Below are 27,133 nucleotides of genomic sequence, written 5' to 3'. Positions count from 1 at the left end.
AGTTATCACAGACTTTTAACTTGTTGACACTGGGTAAGTTTACGTAAACTACAGACTCTTTGTATCTTTTCTGTTGATGGTTAGCTATGTCTTTGCCTTCAGTCTGGTGTTCAGAAAGTTAACAGACTTGGACAGTCAAGAACATTTATTTGTTTGGCCTTGAACTCGTTGGTTGCCTTGTCTGCATGTTTAAAGTCATTGTCTTGCTGCTGTATCCTAACATTTGCAGGGCTATGTATAAAATCAAGAGATGAGTCACCAACCATGGATATTAACTCCCTAAAACACACTTAAAGCTTAAAGCGGGCACTTTAACCTCATTTTGAGTGTCGCTGGAGAGACAAAAAGGAGAAAATGTGTCACTCTTTAAATACATTCACACTGCACGACACGCTGCCCTTTAAAGAGCAATGACGACAGCATGAGTTGAAGAATCATTTGTCTCCCACTTAGCTATATTTTATCCAACTCTTTCTTTCTCAGTGTGAAAAAACCTTTGACTTTATCGTTCAGGTCACTCAGATTTGCATGAACACTTCCTCCTGATCTGTATACATCTTCTCCATTGAACAAGCTCGTTTCCTGACTCAATTACGGATTCATTGAAAGTGCCTGTCCATCATGCCTTTATCCGATTATCTTGTTGTCAGGCTGCTCACTCACTCACATCAGTATATTACAGAGGGAAGCCTATGGAATTACAGTGCTATCTATCACAGCCTGTTCCACGGTCCATTCACCCCAAATAACAGACTGCCGTTACATACCGGATGTTTGACCCGTCCTGTTGAGAATATATCTCAACAGGATGCCTATGCAAAGTTCTTACAGCCTGGAGTTGATGTAAGCCATTCATATGCCAATTAACGTGCAAACACAGGGCATGCACTGCAGAAATATGCAGATAGGGAGAGAAGGACAGAAAGGAGAGGGAGGGAGCATGAGCCACATGAATGACCTTTGGGTTATAATAGCCTATGAATATGTGTGTGCACATAATGAGATTTACAAATTGTTGCAAATACCCAGTCTGGGATTTTGTTCAAGATGTTTGATGCCTCAACATGTTCCATTGGCCTTCACTAAATTAACAAAATGTCTCCTTGGGCATTTTGACTGCCCGCATCCAACTGGGCTCATGACCAAATACTGTAACACTTTGCTTACTTCAGGACTTATGGCAGACTTGACCATAAATATTATCGTCAAAGAAAGTTTGAAAGTTTGAAAATCACTGGAGCAACTTTGAGTTCAAATGAAAGCAAGGAAACCGATGGTTGGGATGAAATTACATGTCACTGCAGCTAATTTACCTGCCAACACATTCATGAGAAAATTCCATATGTCACATTTGTGCATGGCTGGAAAAATGGATTCCATCTACGAGTTTGGTGAAAACGTCCAATTACAGTCTGTGAACTTTGTGTTTGTGTGTGTGTGCCTTGCCGTTATTGTGTCAAAGTCTGTTTGCATATCAATTTGTGTCTCCCCTTACCTAACCTACACCCAAACATAGCCCAACCCAAACCATTCATCTCTGTGACACATAAACAACACCTGTGATGTCGGTAGTAATTCCTTGTTGCACAAGTGTGTGCACACAGCTGCAGTGCGACATTTGGAAAACACATTTTACTGTACTTGTCTGATTGATTTTGTTGTAGTGATAAACCACATTTCCCTAAGCAATTAACGTGGAAAGCACAATGTCATTATTATCAGTAAGAATGATGGCCAGCTACTGTAAACTGCATGAAACTGGAACTTCAATTCAGTTCACTATATCCAAGGCTCAGTTTTTTCAGCCAGTTATCATTCTAAAATCATCAGATAGTGCCGCCTTGTCAGTGATTTTAGTGTCAGACATCAACATCCAAAGCCACCTGCTGCCAGGCGCCATCAGTTTGTAATGTGGCTGGATGTAACTTTTCACAGTGTTATGATGCACATCCAGTTGGCCGGATGGCACTTGTCGTGGCAGTATGATACGCTGCTGGATGGCGGCAGTTTGAAATGCAACCGGTTACAATGCAATAAACCAAGCTGGCAAGTCCCAATAGGATGGGGAGGGGTGCTGTGTTCAACAAACCCTGGACTTTCACCCGGGAGCCCACTGTTATCTTCCCGTAAGACTGTAGCACCAAAGCATGTCATTTTTCTCTGAATCTAACCACGTAAGATTGTTGCACATGGAAATACATAAATACAAGGTGTTTTATTGACGTTGCAAGTTTATTTGGAAAAAGACTGTATGCATCTAATGAGCAGGAACTGAACACTTCCAGTGAAAACAGGAAGTGTATTTAGAAAAGACACAATGCATTTAACAGGCATAACTTGACACGCTGTCCTTGAATGTCCACAACCAGTACAGGAGGATACCAAGCGTGTGATATGTAGACATGAACGGCACTGACCAATTGGTGATATGTGGTAAGTTGGGATAAAAATGGGCTGGTTGTTCAGAAGTAATCTGATTGGATTTCGGCTATCAGATTGAAAACTTGAAAATTGGTTGTTGAAAAGAAAAAGGGATTCTGAAAGAGGATTAGATCATGTAATCCAGTTTTGGTTTTGATCTGGATCAAACCTTCATTATGTGTTGTTTGAAACTTCTTTGTAGGATTGGGATACCTTTGATCCGGAAAAATCAGGATGACCCTGATCCCATCAGAAGGGTGGATTTCAGGAACAAACTGAACAAAAAACATTTATTTCTATTTTGCACGTGACTGTCAAACAGTTATGGTGAGAAAGTAAAGAAAGTATACTTTAGACTATCTACAGAATACTTTTGTTTGATATTAACAGCTACTTTGGAGACAACATCCTTTTTTTTACTAAAAGGCTTTAAGTTACAATCTTGAAGATCTTGGTTTCGTTTTTTTGTTCTCTTTCTCCAACACATGCTCACTCCGACCTCGTCACATATCGAAGCTTAGTCATGGACTTTCAACATCGACAAATGACGTGCAAGGTGCCCTGGGTATGTTTGTTGTTGACGTTCTGTGATGTCATGTCAACTTGTTAAATGCATTGTGTGTTTTCCAGATAAACTTCTGTTTTCACAGGACGGTTTTCATACAGTCTCTTTCAAAATAAAAGCACAATGTCGGTACAACACCACAAATTGACACTTTTTACCTTCAACAACAAATGCATGTGTTCACGTTTAGCTAATGCACACACACGTGGTTAGGTTTAGACCACAAAAGCACATGGTTAGGTTAAAAAAGAAGAAACATGGTTTGGCTGTACATTTATATGGGAAGCAAACACCATTCTCCTGGGGGAAAGTTGGTGGTTGTTGGACCCTTCCACCAACTCTATTCAGACTTTTCGACCCCTTAACAAACGTTGTTGTCTGGCCGTGTGCTCCCCTGGTACTGCCAAGCACACTTATACCAACCAGCCACTTATCATTGCCGACGTGAGACTTGGCTGAATGGCAGCACTTACGATGGTAAGTGGTAATTGCAAGATGTTTGTTGTTTACCTAAACTGTGACATGTAGTCCCATTTAGAGCACATGTTATCTGGATTTGGTAACCATGAAAAGTTTGTATCTGGATCAGGGTGACTCAATCCAATGTTGCTTTGAAAATCCAGCACAACAGTAAGATGGATAAGCTGATCCTAGATAGCAAAACATGGGGTTTCCAAATCTGGGTCATTCTGAACCTGAATAAATTGGGCCCTGAAGATCAGAAAGAGCTGCGCATGAAACTGTTAATTTACATACAACATTTTTTTTTCTTTAATGTACATTTATGTGTGTGTTTTTGTGTGGTTGTCCTCTCACTTGTTGCGGCAGTAGAGGGCCATGCACAGGGTTCCCAGGAGGCTGATCGCCATAGCGATGGATGTGATTGACAGCACTTGTCTCTTGTACACTTCTTTGCTCTCTGCAGGGACACAAAACAGAGGAAGACGTCACATTAATGTTTGAACAACACACTGGTAATAAAGTCAATCACGTACATGTCTGAGAGACAAAGAAGAAAGGAAAGAAAAGGAGGAGGAGAAATCCGTGTGAGTGTGCATAAATGTGTGTATATCTGCTGAGATCCCACAGTCAATATTCACAGAGACGGAGCTAATACTAAATTAATACTGTACAGAAAAATCTCACCATAACACAGAATTAAACACGGTTTTGAGATTTGTACTTACCCACTTTTAATTTCAAACACCGTTGTTTACAGCACCCAAACAGCCATTTCAAATCATCAAACAGCCAGTAGCGGTGCAACAGCTCTCTGGAGCTTTTTTCTATCTGCCTTGCAGATTCTTTCCTGTATAAGTGTAATTACTTTTGCGATAAATAAACCAAATTAAAATAAAATAACAACTCGAAACACATTAACAATACACAAACACCTATTTCCAATTCTCCAGCAACACCTGCTATTCTTAGTTACTGCACCGCCTGTCAGCTCATTGTGTCAGCTCTACAACATCGAGTAATGCTCCAATAGACGCCGACTGCTTTTGAAATGGATGCCACATGTAATGGAGCTTGAATACATGGAGACAAGAAGAGTTATGGCGTGGACGGACGCCATTAGTGGAGAAAAATGGAAGCTGTCTTGTTTGCTGCGAACAAGTAAATCATAGTTGCCTTCAGATACATTAATAGGCGATCAATCAAGTTTTATTTAGCGAGGCTCAGACCTTGGAAAAGCACGAAGATGACACAAGGTGTTGGGGTTTTATATTGAGGTGATTGAGACAAATTTTTACTGCAGATGGGTTTGAATGGCCACTTCAGTACAAAAAAGATAAAGTTCTTTACAGCTGCTTCCTCGGTGCGTGGGCTTGGAAAATCACTGCTGAGAGCTGCAGAGTACAACCACAACCTTTTCAGCTACAGAGCAACACAACTGCAGCCACTGCGTCTTGCTCAAGGGCATCCTGACAGCAGTCAACGTGGGAGAGTGTTACTAATTCACAAGCACACCAAGATTTTCAAGCCTGTCTGGGAATTCAAACCAGGATCAATCAGCATAAGCTTTAAGCTACTAATGCCCACACCGATATTGCATAACCCAGCATACATGCAGTATGTCATACATAATCCATGAAATAACGGATGTCACAGGGTCTATTAGTGCGTTGTTAGTGCATCTTTTCCTCTCCTCCATGCCCCTATTTCTCTCCCTACATCTATGTCTAAGTTATGTTTGGGGCCAGCGTTGTTTTGATGCCGCTAATCAGCCTGAGTCATCACATTGGCTCATTGGCTATAATTATATCATTAGAGGGAGCTAGGGGCTGTCCTACGGGAGCGCACTGAGGTCGGTTGCAGGGAAGGCAGAGAGACAGACAGACAGACAGAGCGGGAGAGAAAGACAGAGCAAGGGATGGGAAAATATAAACAAGAGAGGATGGAACAAGATGAGGAGGAATGAGATATGGGTGCTGCAGCTTGTTTTCTCTCCTGATACATATTTTTTGAGTAAATACAAAGTATTAGCTGATACTGATGCGACACTGCTGCCCTTTTAACCTTTTTTGATTAAATAAACATCTGATGAAGGTGTGGATTGAAACATAGCTCCCTCTATTGATTATGTAGGAGTGATGACATTTCATTCTTTTTGCTGTATGTGGTATTTTACATCTTACTTTATTACATTAACATCTGTATACCTCACTGAGAAACTGATCACTCCTTAAAGGAGTACTATAGCAGTTTAATACTGCACTTCCATAAAGTTTTGGCACTCACATGAGTCAGAAGAATAAAAAGGTCAAAACTGAAGCAGAAGAGGTCAAGATATCCTAAATTTTAATTTAGCTCAAGCTCTGAAAACACTTCTTGTACTGCAACCTCGAACATCTATTCATTAGACCTTTCCCGCCTGAAAAGTTCCTACTTCCTCCAAACTTCATGCCCCAAGGATTTTTAGACTCCAAGCCCATGCTGAGATACCCACCAGGGTTAATTTCTTAGACCTAAAGAGGCTCTCGCCAGCCACACAAGCCACAATATACAGTACAACTATGATGCATCAAGTTCAGTTCTGTGCTTAGAAATTGTGGTTTGGTGGAATTATCTTAACTTGAGCTCCATTTACTCACTTTTTCTAAAGCTTTTAAACATAACTTCTCAGTCGTCATCAATGGATAACACAGGTAACATTTGCTTTCTTAGTTCAACACGATACATAGGTCACATGGGTACTAAGCGATCTCCATGGCAACGAGTTAATAGCTTTGTTAAAAACACAGCCCGCCCTCAGCCAAAAAACAGCCATATAGGTCATCGGTGCAAGCAGCTTATTACAGCCCATATCTACATTTAGTAAGTGGTGACCTTTAGTGGCTGTAGTTATCATAATGGGAGCAAAGGAGGAAGTCAGGTAATGTAGTATAAAGTACTACAGAGTCCAAACAGGGAGTTGGATGAGCTGGTGGATGGCTAAAACATACACAGGACTTTCACCTTGGGGACAACTGTTGGTGTCCTGTGTGAAACCAAAAGTCAACATAGCAAACATACTTTAATTAATAGCCTGGGGTATTTATTGCAACAAATCAACAGGCTTATATTTGGGACAGGCCTTTAATTCCTTTCACACAAAACTGTTGCAAAGATCGGGAAATACAATCAAACTGTTTATTTAAACCAGTATGAATAGGCTTCAGATAATATATCGATAATGAATCATTCATTTAATCTAGCTCTGACAGACAGCAATCACAAAGAGAGAGAGTTACGGCACTCGAGGATTACGGCACCCGGTATACCGACACAACACCTCTTTATCCTGTTTAAACTCACAACTTGAATTAATTTTTATGAAAAACCTTTTTAATTCTTTTGATCCGAGGACCCCTTACAGACTCAAGGAATATGAATAACTTACAAGGTAATCAAGGAATGGACACATCATTTGAGGTAGCCAACACCCTGGTTTTATACATACGAAGAACTTCTACAAAAAAAAAAAGAGCTGCTTTGCAACTAGACCAGGTGTCTTATTGAGACAGGCCTTTATTTGTCAGAATGTGTGGCCACAGCGGGCTAGTAAAAGTGTGAGTGTTTAAATTTTATGGAACATATTTTCACAGGAAATCATGATCTGGTTTCTTCATTTAACCACGTAGTGACCGTTTCATGACCTACTCTGTTGTTTTGGTATAAGGATGTGTGGGAAAAGTAAGTAAATGAAGCTTGAGTTAAGATTTATTCATCAAATTCTACAACTGTTGAGAAGTGACAAGTAAACTGACCTTTATGTGTAAAATGTGCAGAGTCCCCCTTTACCTGTAGATCGAATCACCATGAAGTCACGCCAACAACAATAATCACTTCTGCGAGCTGTCACTACAATGGTTAAAGATATACAGTTAAACACTCTGGTCGACCTATGTTATGTTTATGCACCAAAGCAAAATGTAATTTAGCTTCTATTTTAGTGTAGGTGTACTCTACATTTGAATATTCGCTGCGCTTTACCTTAAATACTTGCCAATGAGGCTGCAGTCGACCACCAATTCTTGTGCTCTGTTATGGAAAATCACTGTTTTTATCAATGGAGTCAGGTGGCTTTGATATAACAGCCTCAACTCCTCGTCAGAAAGGTCTGTCTGAACACAAGGCAAAGCAGTGGAAATATTCTAAATATAGTGTACACTTAAATTGATATCGATTTTTTCAGTGGGCCTTTTTGTAGATGACTAAAAACTCACCAGCTGAGGCAGTGTCGGCTTGGCGCCATTTGATTTTATATACATGTGACAGTCGTGCTTTCCACCTGGAAGTTATTGTAAGTAAACATTGTGATTGAATCTGTAAGAAGAGCCATTCATTTTTGCAAATTGTTTCATCTGTAGGTTTCTAGGAGGCTTTATAATGCTGTGTTGTTAGAATTTCAACCTGATAGTCAAATAAAGAGTGCTCAATGTGGATTGGACATGTCTGGCTGACATCCAATTTGTCTGATAACAGTATCAGCGCTGATAATGATTCAGTGGATCAGAGCAGACTGTCCTCCCAGGAAATATAACAGCAGCAGTTGTTTCAGCAAACACCCCAAAACTACATTCCTCTTCTACCTTCAAGGCCTCTTTACAGCAGTCTGCCGTTTGCTTTGTGTTTCCCACCAACAGTCAATATACATTTAACTATAACTGTGACCTGAATTGATCCCTGACCAAAAGCAAGAAGGTTTCTTAACGCAAACCACAATCTTTCTGTAACCTTCACCAAGTTGAATTTGTGCCTAAACTTATGCTGCCCCCGAATAGTCGACCAAACGTTAGTCGATCAGACTGGTCGACAAGATTTCATTGGTTGCTTAGTCACAAAAAAAACAAAAACAAACAAACACAAGAACATGTGAAACTCTATCAGGAGCACCTCGACAAAATAAATCAAAACCTATATGACTGGACCATGTGGGAATTTAATTTGAAAGGACAGACACAGAAAGTGGCCACGCTCAGCAGTCAGACAGGAGTCACGTTACAAACCAATCACAGCCGACAGATATCTTTCCCTTCTTCTGTGAATATTCCATCTGGTAAATACGGAAGAGTTGATCATGTTAGTGCAGGGCTACCCAGAGCTTTACATCTGTCCCATGGACGACAGACCTACACACTTATAAACAGCGCCTGGAAGAAGATCAGCTCTGCAGTCAGGAGTGCTTGTAAATAGGCTATACGATGCTTGTTAAGGTTGCTTAGCAATCTGAGAAGCAACCTGCCCCTTGAAAGCTGGCACAAAAAAGGCACAAGAGTAGTGCCCAGCATCCGACCTCACATTTTCAAGGTGGATAAAGATACAGCATGTGTACTGCCCCTAATTCCCAGGGCTGGTACCTGTGGTTATTCCACAGGCTAGTTAATAACATGTCGGGCAGGAAATCCAAAGTGTGGGATCATTTTGAGAAGGTGAAGGACGAACCCAAGGTGATATGTAAACTCATCTTCATTGGTCGACTACAAACATGACGTATCATCTGAAACATGGAAGTAGCTACATGCCCATTAGCCCACAGCGTCATTAACAGGCGGCTCGCTCAGTGTGTGACGTGCACTTGTAGATAAAATATAGGCCTATATTAATGAAGGTTCATTAGTACGGTTTTGTATTTCTCTGTAATGTAGCACAATGTTAACAATGTTACTGATACTATTCTTTCTCACACCTTCAACTCAAACCACCAAAATATATCATTTAATCATTAAACTAATATCATAGACATGCAGGCGACTAGTCGACTAATGGCCCTAATTGATGACTATTGGTTTACTAGGAATATTCTGAGTCGGGGGGCAGCCCTAGCCTGAACCCTACTAAACCTTAACCTTCATATACCAGACCGGAAAATGTCTTTTGTAACAATGATTTGTAACAGGAAAGCATCGACAAATGATGCAGCCTGCTGATAGCTGTTAGATCAGAATGCTCTTATATGTGCGGATCTGAAGGCCAATTACAAATTATGACTTCTGTTACTGAGTGACTTCTATCAGAGTGGTGCTCTAATGTAAGGGGGGAAGGTGATGGAAGAAAGGACTGGAGGAGCGGAGTAAAGATAGAAAGTTTTCATTCACATGTTTTTAAGTGCAATTTTCATTTGAGCCTGAAAAAGAAAAAAAAATAGTACTTCACAAAAGTGTTTTTATGGTTAGCTGAAGTGGAAAAGGTGCTACAGAAGGTGATGGAGACAGGTTTTTCAAAAGAAAGGGTGACAGTGGATTTAGACTGAAGATAGACAAGGATTGAATAACTTGGGATGACTTCATCTAGCCTTGCAAAGCTGATCTGAATGACACTGTCAAAAGTAGGCACACACACATGTATGTGTTAATTCACTTACATACACATGGGTAAAGAAACTTAAGAGTTCAGAAGTTCAGTTTATCACTTACAGTCAGACTTGCATGTTATATATGCATGCAGCATGCTTGGTGTGAGGCCAATCATAAATACGTTGCCAAGGTCAAGCAGCCTCCCTCCCACGTCCTTGTTTGGACACACCTACTGTATGCACAAACACACTCTCTTGATGTGAATAAATCATACGGCTCGAGAGAGGGAAAGCATGTTCATGTTCCATCTGTGGGGCCGTGAGGTCACATCTTCTATTTATTTCCACTTCAAACCTCCGGTTCTGCCCCGCGGAGCCCTGCTGCTCGTTTATTTACAGTAACATTATAGAACAATATGATTAATATTTTACACTCAAGTTGGTAGCAGCAGCAGCAGCATTACAGAGGTGTTGCTGCCACATCTTTGTACTCTTGCGATTATATACATTCAGAGTGCGTTTACAGCAGTCATGTTTCCATACAGGTGAGCCGGCTGGGAAGAGAGAAATCAATAAGTGATAGAGTAACTGTTGAAATAGCCTTGCCTTATATCCAATAAAGATTAAAGCCTTTAGCCTCTATTGCCTTTAGTGTGCTATTTATGACTCGTATTGCTTGATATAATACCCAGACACATAAAAACGGTACTTAACAAAGTGCTGAAACAACACATGGGCTGATCCTTGACTACGTCTGATCCATATATCACTTATAAGCAAGAGCTACTTTCATCCATATGCCAAACTCTGTTAGAGGGAGTCTCGATACAGAAGTAATGCGCAACACTAACCAGAGCGACAAAAAATCTCATGGATACCTCAAACCTCTATACTTACTCAAGAAGCTGACTTGGATCACAGATGATAAATTCACTTAAGTGGTAATTGTTTTAATGACCAGTTGTGTGTGTTGTTTCATGTGTCATATTAATGATCGTTTCAAAGATTATTTAGTACCACACACACCTCGAAGTCTGCCAAGTCAGAGATTTTCAGTATACTGTAGAAGCAATTTAGGTTTAACTGTCGGGAGCCATTGTCGAAAGAAACATCTGTTACTTTCATCCCTCTACACTAACAATGAGCATTTCGAGAGCGAGCCAAAAGATGTCATCCAAAGCTCCAAAGAGAAGGCTCTACTCTCATCAAAGCACTGCACCTACAGTCTCCCAGGACAAGGATGAGAAATGTCTTGTGCATGGGGAGACATTCAGCTCATCCTTGCCTGGGGAAGTGTGGGTGCACTGTGTCTTTTGTCTCCACTGGTCCCGCGTGACATGTACTGAGGGTGCAGAGCACTACATCTGTCACAGCTGTGACAACGAATTAAAAAAGAGAAATTAATGTTAGTAATAAAGCAAATAAAATGGCGCTTGTTGTTTCCTTGTAATGATGCATATATGTTGATCTGTCGCCTCTGAAAGATAACTACTTTACCTGGTGTGTGAGCACACTGGGTATGCTATAAATGAATTGCCTTTCTTGAGATCAATAAAGTTGCCTGAATTTGAATCACTGTTATACTGTCACATTTTCTTTAACAGTAATACTGCCGTTGTAAAACAATTGATGAAACTGAAAATTGACATTAAGAATGAAATGTACATGAACATTTTTTTTTTTTACTAAAATAAAGGAAATAATATGTTTGCATTAACAAATTAACATTGTGACACATTTTTACTGAATCAAAACAATACAAACAATTTATATTCATTGCTTTGTGTTACTTTTGACGTACCTATGTGTAACTTTTGTCCTGACTGACTCATTGAAAAGAACAATTTAAGAGTCAAGCGTTATTCCACATTTGGCAAAAAATCATCTGGTATTCAAAGAGCACACATGTGAGTTGTTGTTTACAATGAAAATTAGTTTCTGTCTCTACCGTTAACTTCTAAAGTGATGTTCATCAGAAAAGTGTTACTTTCGTACCAGTTCTCTTCTAAAGGGTCAGTTTAACCAAACTTCGAGCAAAGAGGCGTCTTGCAGATATTTTCAGTTTGATTTGTCCAGATTTTAAAATATCTGTGTCCTGGATTTCTGTTGCCATGGAAATTTACGGGAAATAAATGGACATTTCTTTGCTCAAACAACGAAGCAACAATATCCACGCGCAGGATCACCTAAGGACCTCACTCTTTCTTGCTTGCTGTTTGTTTGCAGTTTGTTGTTTGGCGGTAATTGAATTGGGCTGGTAGAGGAGATCACAGCCATATGATGGCAGTGTCAGCAGCTGGAATCAGGCCAGTTTCATTGGCCCGATTCTGGAGCGTCATTCATCCTGAGTCTCAGCTGAGTCGGGCAACCGATGCAACCCAATTTATTTCCTACGTCATGCAGAGTTTGGGCTAAGGGTGCGCCATATCATCTTGTTCATGATAATACCGTTCAATTTTTAATATCATATGAAAAATTCATATTGCGATACTAACGGTATTCGACTTGTTGACATACTGACATCATACTGTTACGCACGGCAACAACAAGCATGGCTGAAAACTAAATTATTGCAGACTCTGCGACAGTTCCAAAAAGATGAGCAGCTTCAGTAGTGTGGAATAAACTGTGGGGTCTTGAATATGTTATGAACAGCCCCGGACTTGTCAGACTCTTTTAGGGAACTCATTCAGCTGCTCCTCTGGAAGCAGCACAGCGTCTTCGTTGTCAAATGATTGTCATAAACCTTTGGTAATGTAAACCTACGTGACGCTCGCGGCTCAACAAAAAACCCCATATATGTGAATGTGTGATAGTTGTGGTATCGTAACAGCCTGTCACAGGTTACAGCGTGATGATTAGGGGACATGGCAGAGCATAAAGGTCCAAGTGTAAAAAAATAACAGCTCAATCATTTGGATCTTACTATCTTATAATGACGAAAACTCTGTGTGTCTGTGTGTCTGTTCCACGTTTTTCTCCTCACTGACTTGGTCAATCCATGTGAAATTTGGCACAGTGGTAGAGGGTCATGGGAGGATGTGAATGAAGCAATATTACATCAATTGGCCAAAGGGGGGCGCTATAGTAACCAACTGAAATTGCAAACTTTGAATGGGCATATCTCATGCCCCGTATGTCGTAGAGACATGAAACTTTGTACAGAGATGCCTCTCCTCATGAGGAACAAATTTGCCTCAAGAACCCATAACTTCTAGTTATATAAATATTTTCCACTATTTTGAATTTTTTGAAAAACACTTCAAATGGATCTCTTCCTAGGAAATTTGAGCGATCTGCATGAAACTGGGTGAACATAATCTAGGGACCAATATCTAAAGTTCCCTCTTGGCAAAAGTTGGAAAACTTACTAAAACTGAGCTTCTATAAGGCAATGAATATTGTGGAGGGCGTGGCTCATCACATAAAGGTGTATAACATCTCAAGGGTTTCACCCATCACCACGCAACTTTGTATGCATATGACCACACATAATCTGAGGGGACCCCTCCATTATTGACCCCATCAAACAAAATGGGGCGCTGGAGAGCTAATTTCTTTTCTAGGCCTAACCGCCATATGGAGTTTTACTAAACTTGGTAGATATGTAGAACAGGACGCCTCAAGGTGCCTGGAGAAATTTAACTCTAATTAGCAACTGGGTGGCGCTATAACAGCAGAAAAATGCTTCAAAATGGCTAAAATGCGACCGATCGCTGTGGCTCCCCCTGTGGACCAATGTTGTTGTTGTTTTTTTTATTCTAATTTTTGGTATGACTAAGTCATGGTATGGTATGCTGTACATAATCACGGAAACTGTCAGTGTGTCATTCTGTCAGTCAGTCATTTTGTCTGTCCCACGTTTTTCCTCTCACTGACGTGGTCAATCTATGTGAAACTGCACATAGGCATTGAGGATTGGCATAGGTAGAAGGTGACAAAGCTACCAATGGGTATGGACTAGTTTTACTAAAAGAAGGAAATCACCTGTTGATTTATATATATATAGATCCCAGGGGACATTTTTTGTATTTGGGAGCTATTTACATGTGTAATTTGTGGTAGATTTTTTTAGTTGAACTATTAATATATTATACAGAATCTGAATCTCACTTCACAAACTATAGAAATTAGAGATCATTTTTGTTGAGATTTTACTGAATATTTGGAGGCAAACTGTAAAATTATATCACTTATTTTGTTGAAATTCTATTTTCTTAAATTAGTAATACATTTATTTCTTTTTTTTTTTTTACTAATTTGTTATATCATCAAGAATATTGTTATTGCAAAAATACCCTGAAATATCATGATATTATTCAAGGGCCATGTCGCCCACCCTGAGTTTGGACCAATGCTGGGCCAGGTCATTTTGGCTACCTGGGAGATATCTCAAATAGGCCAAAAAAAAAAAAACAAAAAACAAAAAACAAAAAACCCCTTAAACTTTCTTCATAGCCAGATACCACAAAGACAAAAAAAAGTTTTATGTAATTTTGGGTGAACTGACCCCATTAGGCACACAAAAATCACAGCACATTCAGATAGTCAGTGACAACACAGACACAGATACTCACATGAATACATAAACAGAGGTGACTAAAGTCTGGCGACAGGCTGAGGTGGCATTTTGACAGCATGTCTCTCAGGCACGTTGACTCTGAGCCCTGGTGAGAAGGCTTAAGTCTGCATGGTGGGGTACGTGACATATAAACAGAAATAAAGGACACAAAAATGCACGTGGCAGAGCTTCGAAGCACACTAAACCATCACTGACATCAGTTTGTGATCTCAAGCCTCACTTTTTGGCTCACAGTCTAACAGTTCAATTGGGTTTGACACTCTTTAAACCATCCAAAAAAGAAGAAATAATGTCTTACGCATCGAGAAATCTCAAAAATAATTATTCATTCCCCATCCAGCCATTATTAGGATATGTTATTTCATAGCCTTATTCAGCTGTGCCAGGTTTGTGAGTCATTCAAGGATTTTTATCTATTGTTTTGGACATATGGACGAGTCAGACTGCTGGCAGGCATTGACACTGTCAAGGTCTGTTGCAGATATTAAGTTAAGGTTTATTAAATCGTGTTGCATTTGTACAATTATGAATTAAACCGTGGCTTCTAGTTTGAGGGCAGTAAAATTTAATGTTTAGTGGCAGCACATTGGAATTGGTTCAAGGCTGACATCGCAGCAGAATTGGGATGACTGATGGTAAAGGAGTTAAAAGGTCAGTTTTGGCCGACCGCTACACAAATAAACCATAACAGAGGCATACACTCTATTGATAGTTAGAACCTTAATCACAGCTAAGCATAATGTGATTTCAGATCAATAAGGTTTCAAGTTCTGTGAAGATTTGCAGCCTCCAGAGAGATCAAATATCATGAACCTGAGTGCAGCTCAGTGCTGCTTGAAAATGAAAGCTACAGAAAAACATAGTGAAAATGAAAAAGTAAAGTTAATTTCCACAAGCTTAAGGACTCATGATTACATGTGCAATTAATACAGTTAGTAATTACTAATTTGTAGCTGTTACAGACCCTCCAAACTCTCATTTCATCCAGCACAAATGAGTTTCAGTTTGTAGTTATTTACATTCTATTATGCATACCTGCCGTCTTATTTCGTATTATTTATTGAACCACATTATTCTGAAGGATTCAATATCTCACCATGTTTGTCTTACACTGGATAATGATTTTCTCAATCTTTACCTTTCTTCGTCTACTGTATCACCGTCTTTATACTGTACTCAGTCAGCAGGGATTGTTTCATGGGCATGATGGCTGGATTTGTCTGTCATGGACAATAATATTTAAGTAAATTACACATCGTGATCGTCCCCAAAAATACCCAGACTGGGCTACGGGAAAACCAGCGTGGATTCGAAACATGGGGTCTGATACAGGTTCTGCTCTGCATACCGTCTCTGTCCCAAGAGCAGCTGATATTGACGAGAACGTATGAACGAGGGGAATGACATAACAAGTGCGAGGAGAGATCAGAGGACGCAGACAGAGAGGCATGGGATTCTCCAAAAGTGCCTCGCAGCCCTGAGCATTAGCCTTTTCATGTGCCGGTGCGCAGACTGCTGATGGTGGATAAAACCTGTATTTATGCAGGTCTGCCGTGCTACAGTAAGCATGCTCTCTTGGCTCTCTCTTGGCTGTTCACAGTCCTTTTCTCTATTACTCGGATGGCTCTATTGGCCCATTTACATACTGAATATATTTAAGCAACTGGGGCTATTGTTTTTGCTGGTATATATCTTTTTGTCTTTCTCTCCTTCCTTCCTACACATTCTCTCTTCCAATGAAAGCCTGTTCACGGTGCTTCTGCTTGGCCTGCTCAAGGGGTCATCTCAGGTCACTGAAACACAAAGGGGGTATCAAGCCTTTGCTGTCATGACCACTGGACTGTGCAAGCACCTCCTTCTTACTGTAATGTAAGGACCTTTCTAACAAGTGGAGCTTGAAAGACCCTAGCATAGTTTTGACCATGGCAGTATCACAGTTATAAGTCCCAGTGTGTGTTCTATATCTTCATCACTTCATCACGAAAATTCTCAGGCTGAACTGTTTGTACATTTTCCTACGTAAAGTAATGCACCTAAATTCATGCCTAACCCAAGTGATCATGAGCCAGTAATTCGTGCATTACATATTATGGAAGGCTGCAATCACGTGACTAACGCCCTGATGGGAGTTAAGAAGCGGTCCCAAGCGGTCCCTGCAAGTAGGCAGGCTGGGGTGGTGAACAGGTCATGTGAAGGTTGATTAAGTGTTGAGTCATTTTAAGGTTCGTTCTCAACATGTTTTGTTTCCTAAACCTGACCTCAGTAACTTTACTTGCCTAAACTTAACCGGGTCCATGTCATTGGTCCGACAGCTCATTGGTTCGACATCCCATTAGTCCGACTGTCCGCGGTGCTGAACGGCTCGCGACGGGCGTATGGTGCGCCGCGACCGGCTCTGGGTCAGCTGGGAAAGGCTTGAGGCGAAGCAGGCTCACAGCTTATGTGTTTGTCACTTTCTTTTTCATTTTAACCCACACCATGATCTTTTCCTGACCCTAACCAAGTGTTTTTTGTGCCTAAACCTAACCAGACCTTAACCACAGGGCATCATGATGATTTCGGAACGGACTTCGGATCAATGGGTTTAATACAGTCGGAACAATGGGCTGTCAGACCAATGGGCAGTTCCCAACTTAACCGCCACCTTTACCTTAATTTCGTAACTTTACGTTAAGGACGTGACGTCATTCGTGAAGTGCTAATTTGTAGGATATAATATGAACTGTTGTATTGGGTGTGCATTTTCGTTGGATATCACACACACTGTTATATGAGGGTACGTTGAAATTGTACAGTGCTGTTTGTTTGTTTATTAAAATCCCCGTTAGCATGTGCATTGCAGCAGCTTTTCTTTCTGGGGTCTCCACAGTTACATAGCGACAATACAAAACATACATTCACACTACAGAACATAATTCACTAAATAACACATCATACTTCACATATATTATTTCTTTGTGTGATATGATTTGGAAGTAAATTCCATTCTTGCATTGCTCTGTATATTACTGTATGTTGGACTGATGTGGTTTTGGATTTTGATAAAGTGAAACAACCTCCAACAGCGTGCCTTGTTAAATAACTGTGTGTATCTCTACTAAAGGAAAAAATAAAAGGAGCCTGTTATTATGACATACCTAATAAAACCATCAGTGAGCATAGCAATGCAACTCCACTCTAGGCAGTTTGTTAAAGACCCAATAGAGGCACAAGAATCTTTTTATCAATGTCAACAACCTTAACATTATGATATTCATCACTCATATTTAACCAAAAACTGTAAAACTACTAGAAATGCTAAACTCTTTTTTTCGGTTTATTAAAATTTCACCAAAATTGGTGCACAAGTAATTACTGACTTACACTTGTTACTCTTCACCTGTGTGAGCAGAAAGTACTGCATTTTATATTTTGGGCAGCAGCACTACCACTACATTTGAGAGGAGCGAAGCTGCACCTTCAGGAATTCAATCCTCATTGACAGAAAATCTCAGAAAAATAAAAACACAGAAATTGTGATGCTGTTTGAAAAGTGATTTCAAGGAAAGACACCAAAGTGATTGCTGCTTCTCGCTCTGCATTACGTCTGCCTGTCTTTCTTCCCCCCGGTACCCATCTCCTCTCTCTTCTTTGACATTGAGCAGAGTAGGCCTAATATTTTGCAGTCAGGATGTGTTTCAGTCCCTAACTTGTCAAAGTCGAGCAGAGTGAAATGAAAACTTTTCTACTATTACTTAACTATCCCTGCTGTTGAGATGCACTTTATATGTGTCTTAAAGAAAACACAAACACAGATGTGTCCACCTCGCTCCATTCATCTTCGCTCTAGTTTGTCAAAATGCCTCCTTCCAGCAAACACAACTTAACCCCTCTGGGTTGAAATTGAAAATCAACACGACTTAAAATCCATTCCACACCAAAAATAGCTCCCTGTAACACTTTGCTCTAACATTGATTTACAACCAGGTGGAACGTCTTGCAGTCAGAGCTCAGTGATCTCTGATGGAAAGGAAATATTGATGCCCACATGACTGACTAGATACAGTGAAATTTTCTCCCCTTTTTGCCAAGCAATATAAAAAATGTACAAGGAGGAGGGCAGGTTCCAAGAAGTCTTGAATATATTCTCTGTTTTATTAAGCCTTGGGTGGGTGATGGCCTGGGTGGAGAGATCTCAACTTCACACACTTCTTTTCTAATTTTAACCTCAGAAACTGACTCAGTGGGAGGGGGGCGGTTCACTCTCTATTAATCATGCATAGGGTTATGGGTGTCTGTGGAAAGTAACTGCTGTGGGATTATACTGTATAAATGCACTCAGAGCACGTCTTAGTATCTGCACTCAGTATTAAGGGCTGCCAATAACAATAACAATAACTATAAATATATTGTTTTAAAAGTGGATAGCAGAGCCCACTCCACAACCATAACGACAGTGACGAACAATTTTACTGGGGTTAGAGTGATTTAATGAATGATAGAAGAACTGACACGATCAATTTTCCTAAGCTGTTGCCATGGCTGGAGTGTGCAGTGTGTGCTTGGTGCCACTGTTAACAAAGCATTATTGTTCATCAGTGAGGATGCTCACAGTGTTATAGTTATAGTTATCATACTCGGTGTCATCCCTTTTGTCTTTTTTTACAATTTAACAGTGTTAAAGTCTGGCATAAAGTCTGCTTTGGTGATGCTTACAAGGTTTGGTTTTTGTTGATGTCATAGAGGTGTTAAGTAAATTATATGTTTTAGCATTGAGGCTATAGTTAGTGCTGGTTCTGTATTGTATAAGATGACATTATAGACGAATTCGGCGAGCGATTTGTGTATGCCGCCATCTTGTGGCAGCGCCATTGCTGTGATGACATATGTCAGTCATCAATTCATTATGCTGTCATGGTGAACTGACTCTCTACAATGACAGCATCATGAATAGCTGGATTGATGATGTTAGACAGTGGCCTCCGGTAACTGATGAAGGTATCTTAAATGAGTACCGATATTAATTTAGAAATTAATCATTTGTTTGAGCGATAAGCAGGAAAGATTAGAGTAATAGGGAGATAATAGACTGTATCATTAAACACTGTGTAATATAACATTAGCATACGTTACGTGTGCTGACGTTAGCAAGCTAGCAGCGTTGATTGATCGCCTTCAATATGATGTGATGGTCGTCTGAAAGGTGGTGTAAAATTTGCCCGACCCATCCGGAGCTCAGGTAATTTTGACCCTCAGTCAGAGACCTGTAATTGTCGTTTTTCTGGTCATCAGAGGCCAGGAGATCAATAAAATATTCTTGAATACCTAAAACAAAACACAAACACGTGTTGTTGTTGTTTTTAGTCGCGTAGCCTGCCCATAATGATTAAATGTCATGCTGCTAGCTTGCTAACGTCAGCACACGTAACGTATGCTAACGTTATATTACACAGTGTTTAATGATACAGTCTATTATCTCCCTATTACTCTAATCTTTCCTGCTTATCGCTCAAACAAATGATTAATTTCTAAATTAATATCGGTACTCATTTAAGATACCTTCATCAGTTACCGGAGGCCACTGTCTAACATCATCAATCCAGCTATTCATGATGCTGTCATTGTAGAGAGTCAGTTCACCATGACAGCATAATGAATTGATGACTGACATATGTCACCGCAGCAATGGCGCCGCCGCAAGATGGCGGCATACACAAATCGCTCGCCGAATTTGTCTATACTACAGTAAGTGGAAAAAAATGGGAAGGACAAAGAAGTCCAATATCCCAACAGAAACCAACCCCACTGCCAGAGTAAATGTTGGCATTGTATGTTTCTGCAAGGTTACATTTGTATGTAAATATGCAGTGGATACATTGAAACTTTACATTTTAACAACACTGTGGTTAACTTGGGGTTAGCCTGGAACAAAACCGTGTAGTTCTGGTTGGGAAAAGATCATGTTTTGGCTTAAAATACCCAGTTGTGGTGGCACAATCCCAACTGGAAACCCAGTGATGGGTTGCTAAAAAACACCTGTGTTTGGTGCCTAAAAAGCTGCCGGAAATGCAGTGATGAGTTGCCAGGAAAAAAAACAGTTTGGTTCTTTGCTGATCTCAAACAGTGGCAGCAGGCGTCTCGCCTAGGTGTCATGCCATCCAGCATCCCGTCCACCTTTTAGATGACAAAGTCAGCTTAAACATTACGTCACTTTACTTTGATATGATACGTATGAAACATGCAAACTTAACATGGTTTGCAGAAACATTGCCAACATTTTCTTGTGGTGACTGGGCTGACAATTTTGACCATTCTTTTAAAGATCTGTCTCTTTTGATTGTCTTAACTTTAGTGCAACACTAAATACCCCATTAAAGACTGAAGCAACAGCAGAGCAGCAAATGATTTAACAATCATTCCACTACCTGACTAATTAATGCAGTACCTAATAGTGCTCAATAACTCATAATAACACGTATTTTAAAAATGGATGCATTCCATTTGCTGTTCTCATGCAATAGCCCAGGTGTACATGGATGGTCTACTGGTACACCTAAATGAAATGTTGACATTAATACTGTTAGTAACACCTGTAGTTTCAATGCTATCAATCAAAATATCTTCTATTAGAAAAATCCCCGGACCACACAAAAAGATAAATAATAAATAAACGTACAATGCCAACATTTATGTCCGGCAACTTGGCAGCAAAAACTAAACATTATGAGGTTTTGTAAGGACAGATGTGATATTAGGGCTGTTATACTGGATTGCATCAGACTGTACAGGTGTACCTAATGAAGTGGCCACTGACTGGATACAATATGTATTTATAATGATGTTGTTCAGATTACATGGGACCAACAACTGCATAACAACTAGATTAACTGATTAGGTTTAGTAGCAAAATCAAAAGCTGTAACAGACATATACACTGATGGATCCAAACTAATGCAGAGGCCTGAACTGAATAAAACTGATATGGGTTTATGCAGCCAATGTTTTAAAGGACAACTGGACCTTGTTTCAACTTGGGTCTTATTTATTTAGATTTACTAATCATCATCGGTTATGAATACTCACTAAAATACTTAGAGACCTGGGAATACATTGACCTTGCAACAGATTGGATAAGAAAATGAGCGGTCAGTCAACTGTGAGCTCACAGCAACAAGTATGATAGATCACAAATGAACAAAAAAGCTGGTTTATAAACTGTGATTGGTGCTCACAACATAAAGTTTGGATTACAATGTTGCCATGCCACTATTCTCATCCAAATAACTTCTTAGAAATATCACCTATTAGCCAAAGCTATTAAAAAACACTCCCACAAACCAGAATTATCCCATCAAAGCTAAAATCAAAACCAAAAAATGAGCACTGCTTGATTCATGCAGAACACTGATGTCGTGCTTGATTTGCGGAAATAACGACTTCATTCATGTCTCATCATCAGCGGCTCATTTATCAGTTGATTGGCTACCAGCTGACTAGTATTCACACAGGCGTAGATGGTGGACTTTACTACTGACTACTGATGTGTTTATTAAAGGGGGATTTGTCCTCCCAGCAGGAACCTTGTTGCAGCTTTGATTCCCTCATCTAGTGAAGCCTTATCTGATCAGAGCCAAATCTATCTAACTAATCGTTTGCTATAAATGGTCAGATCCTTGACACAAGTGTCTCTGACTGAAATCATGTCCATCTGTAGGAGACAAGGGTCCTCCCAGAACATGATATGGCATGTGTTGCTATAAACAGAAACAAGATGATGCAGGAAAGATGATTTAAGATGTTTAAATCCAAGTTTTATTCTTCAAACATTTTTTCTTCACAAGTAACCCATATTGTGCAGTATGTATTTACTTAACTGTCTCGTATATTGTTTCAGTGGATCGTAAGCCTTATACTATTTTCTTCTCAGGAGAAACAGCTTCCAAAGCCACAGACATTGACAACCAGGGTTGAGTGTGGGAGGTGCTTATCTGTGCACCGCTTAACACAATGCTGGGGAAGACATTGGCAGGACTAGAGATGTTAGCTAGGCAAAGAAAATGTGGCAGCCTGAACAATGTTGCAGAGGCATAAAACCTCTCGCTGAATATAAATGGGAAAACCTGCAAGATAGCTCTGTGGAAAAGATCATCTGTCACTGCCAAGTTTGCATAGTCTCAGCAAGTTCCCTGAAAAAAAAGCTTTAGTTCGTTCGACTACTAATGCAGTGGTCGTGCCGCGGAAAAAGAAGCATGGCTCTGCTTGTCTCTGTGAAATTTCACTTTGAGAACAAAGACGCAGTGATTTCAAACCAGGGGGAGGCCATTTTCTTCGATGATCCATTGCTTTTCCAACCTGTCTGTGTGGAAAGGGCCCAAATTATACCAACAGAGAGAGTGAGGGGCTCTAGTTAACAACAAGCTTCCACGTCGTTAACTAGCGCTCCTCAGCTGTGATACCCGACATCGAGCCTGCGAGGAGAGCCAAGAACAGGAGAGGGGAGCTTGGCAGTGACAAGGAGGAGCTGCTGGCATCCAACCTGCACAGCTTCGCAGGCATGTGCATTGGAAACACACAAACACTCGACACACAATCGCCGGAAGAATCTCGTCTAACTCACATACGTAAGGACTTCAGAAACACACTTTTTGAGCATGTGCCATGCAAGTGCACACATACACACACACGCACTAATGAGGAGTGCATTTGGTAACAGAGCCAACATCATAAAAACTCCCTCACTGTACCCCGCCCGCCTCTCTGTTCTCACTGTTTCCAAGGAGACTGCAGCACATTGGAATTCTGAAGGGACACTTCATAAGCAATTGTGAGAGAAAGAAAGAGAGGAAGAGGAAGGGAAAGAGGATGCATAAAGATAGTGATGGTGCAGAAAATAATGATACATAATCACATATGTGTCGAGAGAGTTGAGAGAGATAAAGATTACGTCTAATATTTCAAAGAAATACTGTACAGTGTGTTCACAGAGAGAGGCTGGTGGTTGTGGATATGTGAGCATTCATATAGACGCCATTTGTATTCATCACAGCGTTGTTGTTTGCATGTCAAATGATTTAATGATGCTGTATGTGATTAGGCACGTGTGCCATTTGCTGGGTGTCATGAACGATGCATGTGCTGTATGTAAGCAATCACACAGCATAATGTTGATCTAATATGAAGCAGTGCGATGTTTACGGTCGTGACTCATGCAGATGCAAGACAAGAAAAGCTTCCTTACCCATAAACTCGATGCCCAAGTGATCTGTTGTTTCAGGCGGCAGGGAGGAGAGGGGGAGGTAGGGGAGGGGAGGGGAGGGAGAAAGAGAGAAAATAAAGTTATTATTAACAATAGTGTGCGTTAGCATTGTGTCACAGCGTATAGCCGGATCATCACTGACATGTTGTTCTTTCATGTGAGCTGCTGTATCAGTATTTTGTCTGTTGTCACATGGAGTCAGAAGGCACATGTTAGTAGTGTTACAGGGAATGACACAAACACACACATGGATGCTTGCTCTACTGTATTTGTGAGGACCCTGCGTAATAATATTGCATTCCCTAACCCCACCTGAATGTAACCTTTACGGCCCTGAACATTCAGCTTTGTAATATGAGCGATGGAATTATTTCAATAGAGATTTCAAGTTGACGTCATGTACTCCCATGCGCAAAACAAGTATTGGCAACATTTGAGGAAAAATCTGATGACAGTTGTAGGGTCGTTTGCTCATGGTGTGCGGTCACTGTCAGTCAAATCTGATCAAACCACACACACACACACACACACACACACACACACACGCAGTCCTGATGAAACACATTAGCTGGGATTTGCACTGATAATACCTAACATTTTTTGTTTAACATTAACCATTTAATGTCACAGAAAAACTGCACAGATCAGACATTATGACATTGTCAGACAGTTTAAGATGAAAAGGAACTCAACCTGTGCTCCTGTTTTATTCCACACCTTTATCTTCCTTGTCATAATGCACATGGGAGACGTTTGCCTCGAGGGCTTTCTGGCAGAGATTTGTTCATTTTAACCTAAACTATGATTTGTTTCCTAACCTTCACCAAGAAATCTTTTGTGTCAGAAAGCCCTTTAGGCCAGTGGTTCCCATCATATTCTCCTAAGGGATCCCCTTTCTATCATTGTGTAAACTGATGACCCCTGACTACATATTTTATGGCTATTTTATATTTTATTCAATGCATATCAATAACCGTAAAGAACAACTGATAAACTGCACAATCAAACTGAACAGTGATTATTTCCTGTGAATATTACATCATAGATGAGCTTTCCTGATTTTTTAAGAACTTTTTGTACAATTCTCTGTCAGTAGTAGTTTTTTTTTTTTTAATGTTATCTTATATGTTATCTCAATCTTACATACTTTATAGGGGTTTTTTTTGGACAAATTCAGTGTCTCCTTCTCTCTGATGCTTGGCCATTGGTCTATTGGCTCTTTGGTTGTTTTAATTGCACACTTTTCTAATGCAGGACAAGGCCAGGGGTGGACTGGCCATCTGGCACATCGGGGGAGTTTCCCAGTGGGCTGACACAACTGTCTTTTATCCCCCTTTTTATTTTTATTATTATCATTATTATTTTTTGTCTGACCTGCCAGTTTTACAGGTAGTCTGGCCCATTGCTATATTTTCTTAATTGACACTGGGCTGGGCCAATCACATCTTTAAACCCCTCCCCCTTTGGGCTGAGTGCTTTCATTAAACAGCAACTGCAATAAAAACTGTGCCAAAATGGACGACACAAAACACAAGAGAGGCATGGAGAAACTGCAGGTGAGAAAAATGCTTTGAACTCAGACTGTTCACACCCTTTTAGCAACTTGCTGGCTGCTCAGAGTAATTCAGTGTCATCACTACCTCTTCTCTCTCACCGTGAGCAGGCAGGCAGGAGATAGTTACTCTGGTTACGCTTATTAGCATCGCCAGCAGTGGTGTAGTGGTAATTGATGAGGTGGGTGTACTACTAGGTAGATAGGTAGGTTACCGATGAGGAAGTGGGCACACTCTCCTATGTATTACAATGGCTTTAGCTGATAGGTGGGTATACTGTAACTGGATAGAAAAAGAAGTGGGCATACCCCGTATACCTGAGTATACCCTCCACTACACCACTGATTGCCAGGTAATGTTATTATGAGCCTGTTGCAATGTAAGCCTATGTGAAGAAGAAAAAAAAAAGCAAAACATGATTGTCCTTATTCTGTAAGATTTTCTGTAAGATTTTTTTTAAAGTTAATGATTTGAATAGTAATAAAAACAAACAAACATGCAAACAAACAAAAAATCTAGTAGTTTAATTGACAGAAATCAAAGCAATACTGAGATAAAATTCTACTGTATATTTAACTTTTTTATTTTTTTATTTTACATCTCTTAAAAATCAAGAAAGCTGTGCAAGCTTTAGTGACCTGTAGTGGGGGTCCGGACCCCCAAGTTGGGAACCAGTGCTCTAGGCAAGCTTCAATAGCTATCAAAACCTGGTGCCAACATTAACCCCCATAATGCAACTCAGATTTGTGTTATGCTGTTTGCGGTCCCCACCGTCAAAGAAGTATGTGCACACACAGACACACAGACAAAAAGCTGAGCAAACAACACACTGGTGCGTGTATCCCTGATGCCTGAACAGCATAAATGTGAGAGCTCGCGTGCGTTCTGCAGAGTAAAACATATCAGGGAAACGAGGTTGAAGGTCATTTTGGTTTCATAAACGGCTCACATTTTGACACTGAAGCCACAATTACATTTCTGCAGCAATTTTCCAGCCAAGCATTTATAGGGGTAGAGTGCAGCTGTGAGGTTTCTGCTGCTTTGAGAGAAGAGAAACATCTAGCATGTGCAAAATTCACCATTATAGTGCAATTTGATTAATGCAAAACTTGTTTTATTATATTGTTCATATTATATTTAATTTTCCACTATTTATTTACTGTGGTTATATGGTTACACTAGTTTATGACTTGTGTCCTAATCTGGCTTTACTGAAAAACAAAAACAAGCCGCAGCTTAAAACAATCAGCTCAATTAAAGTTAAAACTTATGAAGAGTTGTGGTTTTAAAGCCTAATCATCACCACAGTGACTTGGCTCACAGACGCTTCCCTGGGCTCCGCAGGACTGGCAATATAACTCTCACCGACTGTAAGAAAATAATCTAGAGGAAGTGCTGATGTCTGTGGTGTCACCGCTGGCTTTTACCACAGTGACAGTGACTTTATCTCCTGAGTGGCCCTGCCCTACATCTTAGAGTGGGTGAGCCAGTCTTTCTAATGCGAAAAGCTCTGTCCAATCTGCCCCCAATCTTATCGGGCAATGTTAGCCTGGATGTAAGCGGATCATTTTTCACTTTACCAATGACCCAGAGACCTCTCTCCACTGCCTTCTTGATTTCTCCCTTCAAAAACGCCTTCGGTGTAGGACAGGAGGAGATGAACAAGATAAACTACTCCCACATGAAAGCTTTTGGAAAATCTAAATTCAGGTTTTGACAAATAATTGTCAGCCACTGACAGTTTGACTATAGCTGTCAAAGAAAGTCAACAATGCTGTGTATTTATAACAGTGTTCAAGACACTGGATGAGAGACGCAGCGAATGAAGGGACGTCTTTTGTTGGGTTAAATGCAAAGGTTACAAATCATAACATTTCTCAGAATAATTAAACAAAATGAATAATGCAACAGTATACAAAGAACACCAAGAAATATCACAAGACAAAACATTCTGATCTCACAAGAAATTTGTACTTATTTGTGTGAAGATAAATGT

The 27,133-nt window shown here is 40.2% G+C and overlaps 1 protein-coding gene across 1 annotated transcript in view; it reads right to left on the bottom strand.

Moving 5' to 3' along the window:
- The window catches only part of nrg3a (neuregulin 3a), a 536,209-nt gene that overhangs the window by 33,309 nt on the left and 475,767 nt on the right, over nucleotides 1-27,133 (bottom strand). Inside the window, exons 4-5 of the mRNA XM_033642364.2 lie at nucleotides 23,567-23,590; nucleotides 3,803-3,905 (exon numbers count right to left, since the gene is read on the bottom strand). Coding sequence (XP_033498255.2) covers nucleotides 3,803-3,905; nucleotides 23,567-23,590 — 127 coding nt within the window. The remainder of the gene's footprint in view (nucleotides 1-3,802; nucleotides 3,906-23,566; nucleotides 23,591-27,133) is intronic.

Source organism: Epinephelus lanceolatus, chromosome 17, assembly GCF_041903045.1.
Source record: "Epinephelus lanceolatus isolate andai-2023 chromosome 17, ASM4190304v1, whole genome shotgun sequence".
NCBI lineage: Eukaryota > Metazoa > Chordata > Actinopteri > Perciformes > Serranidae > Epinephelus > Epinephelus lanceolatus.
The sequence above is the reverse complement of the archived record's forward strand: the minus strand, read 5'-3'. Positions and strand labels throughout refer to the sequence as shown.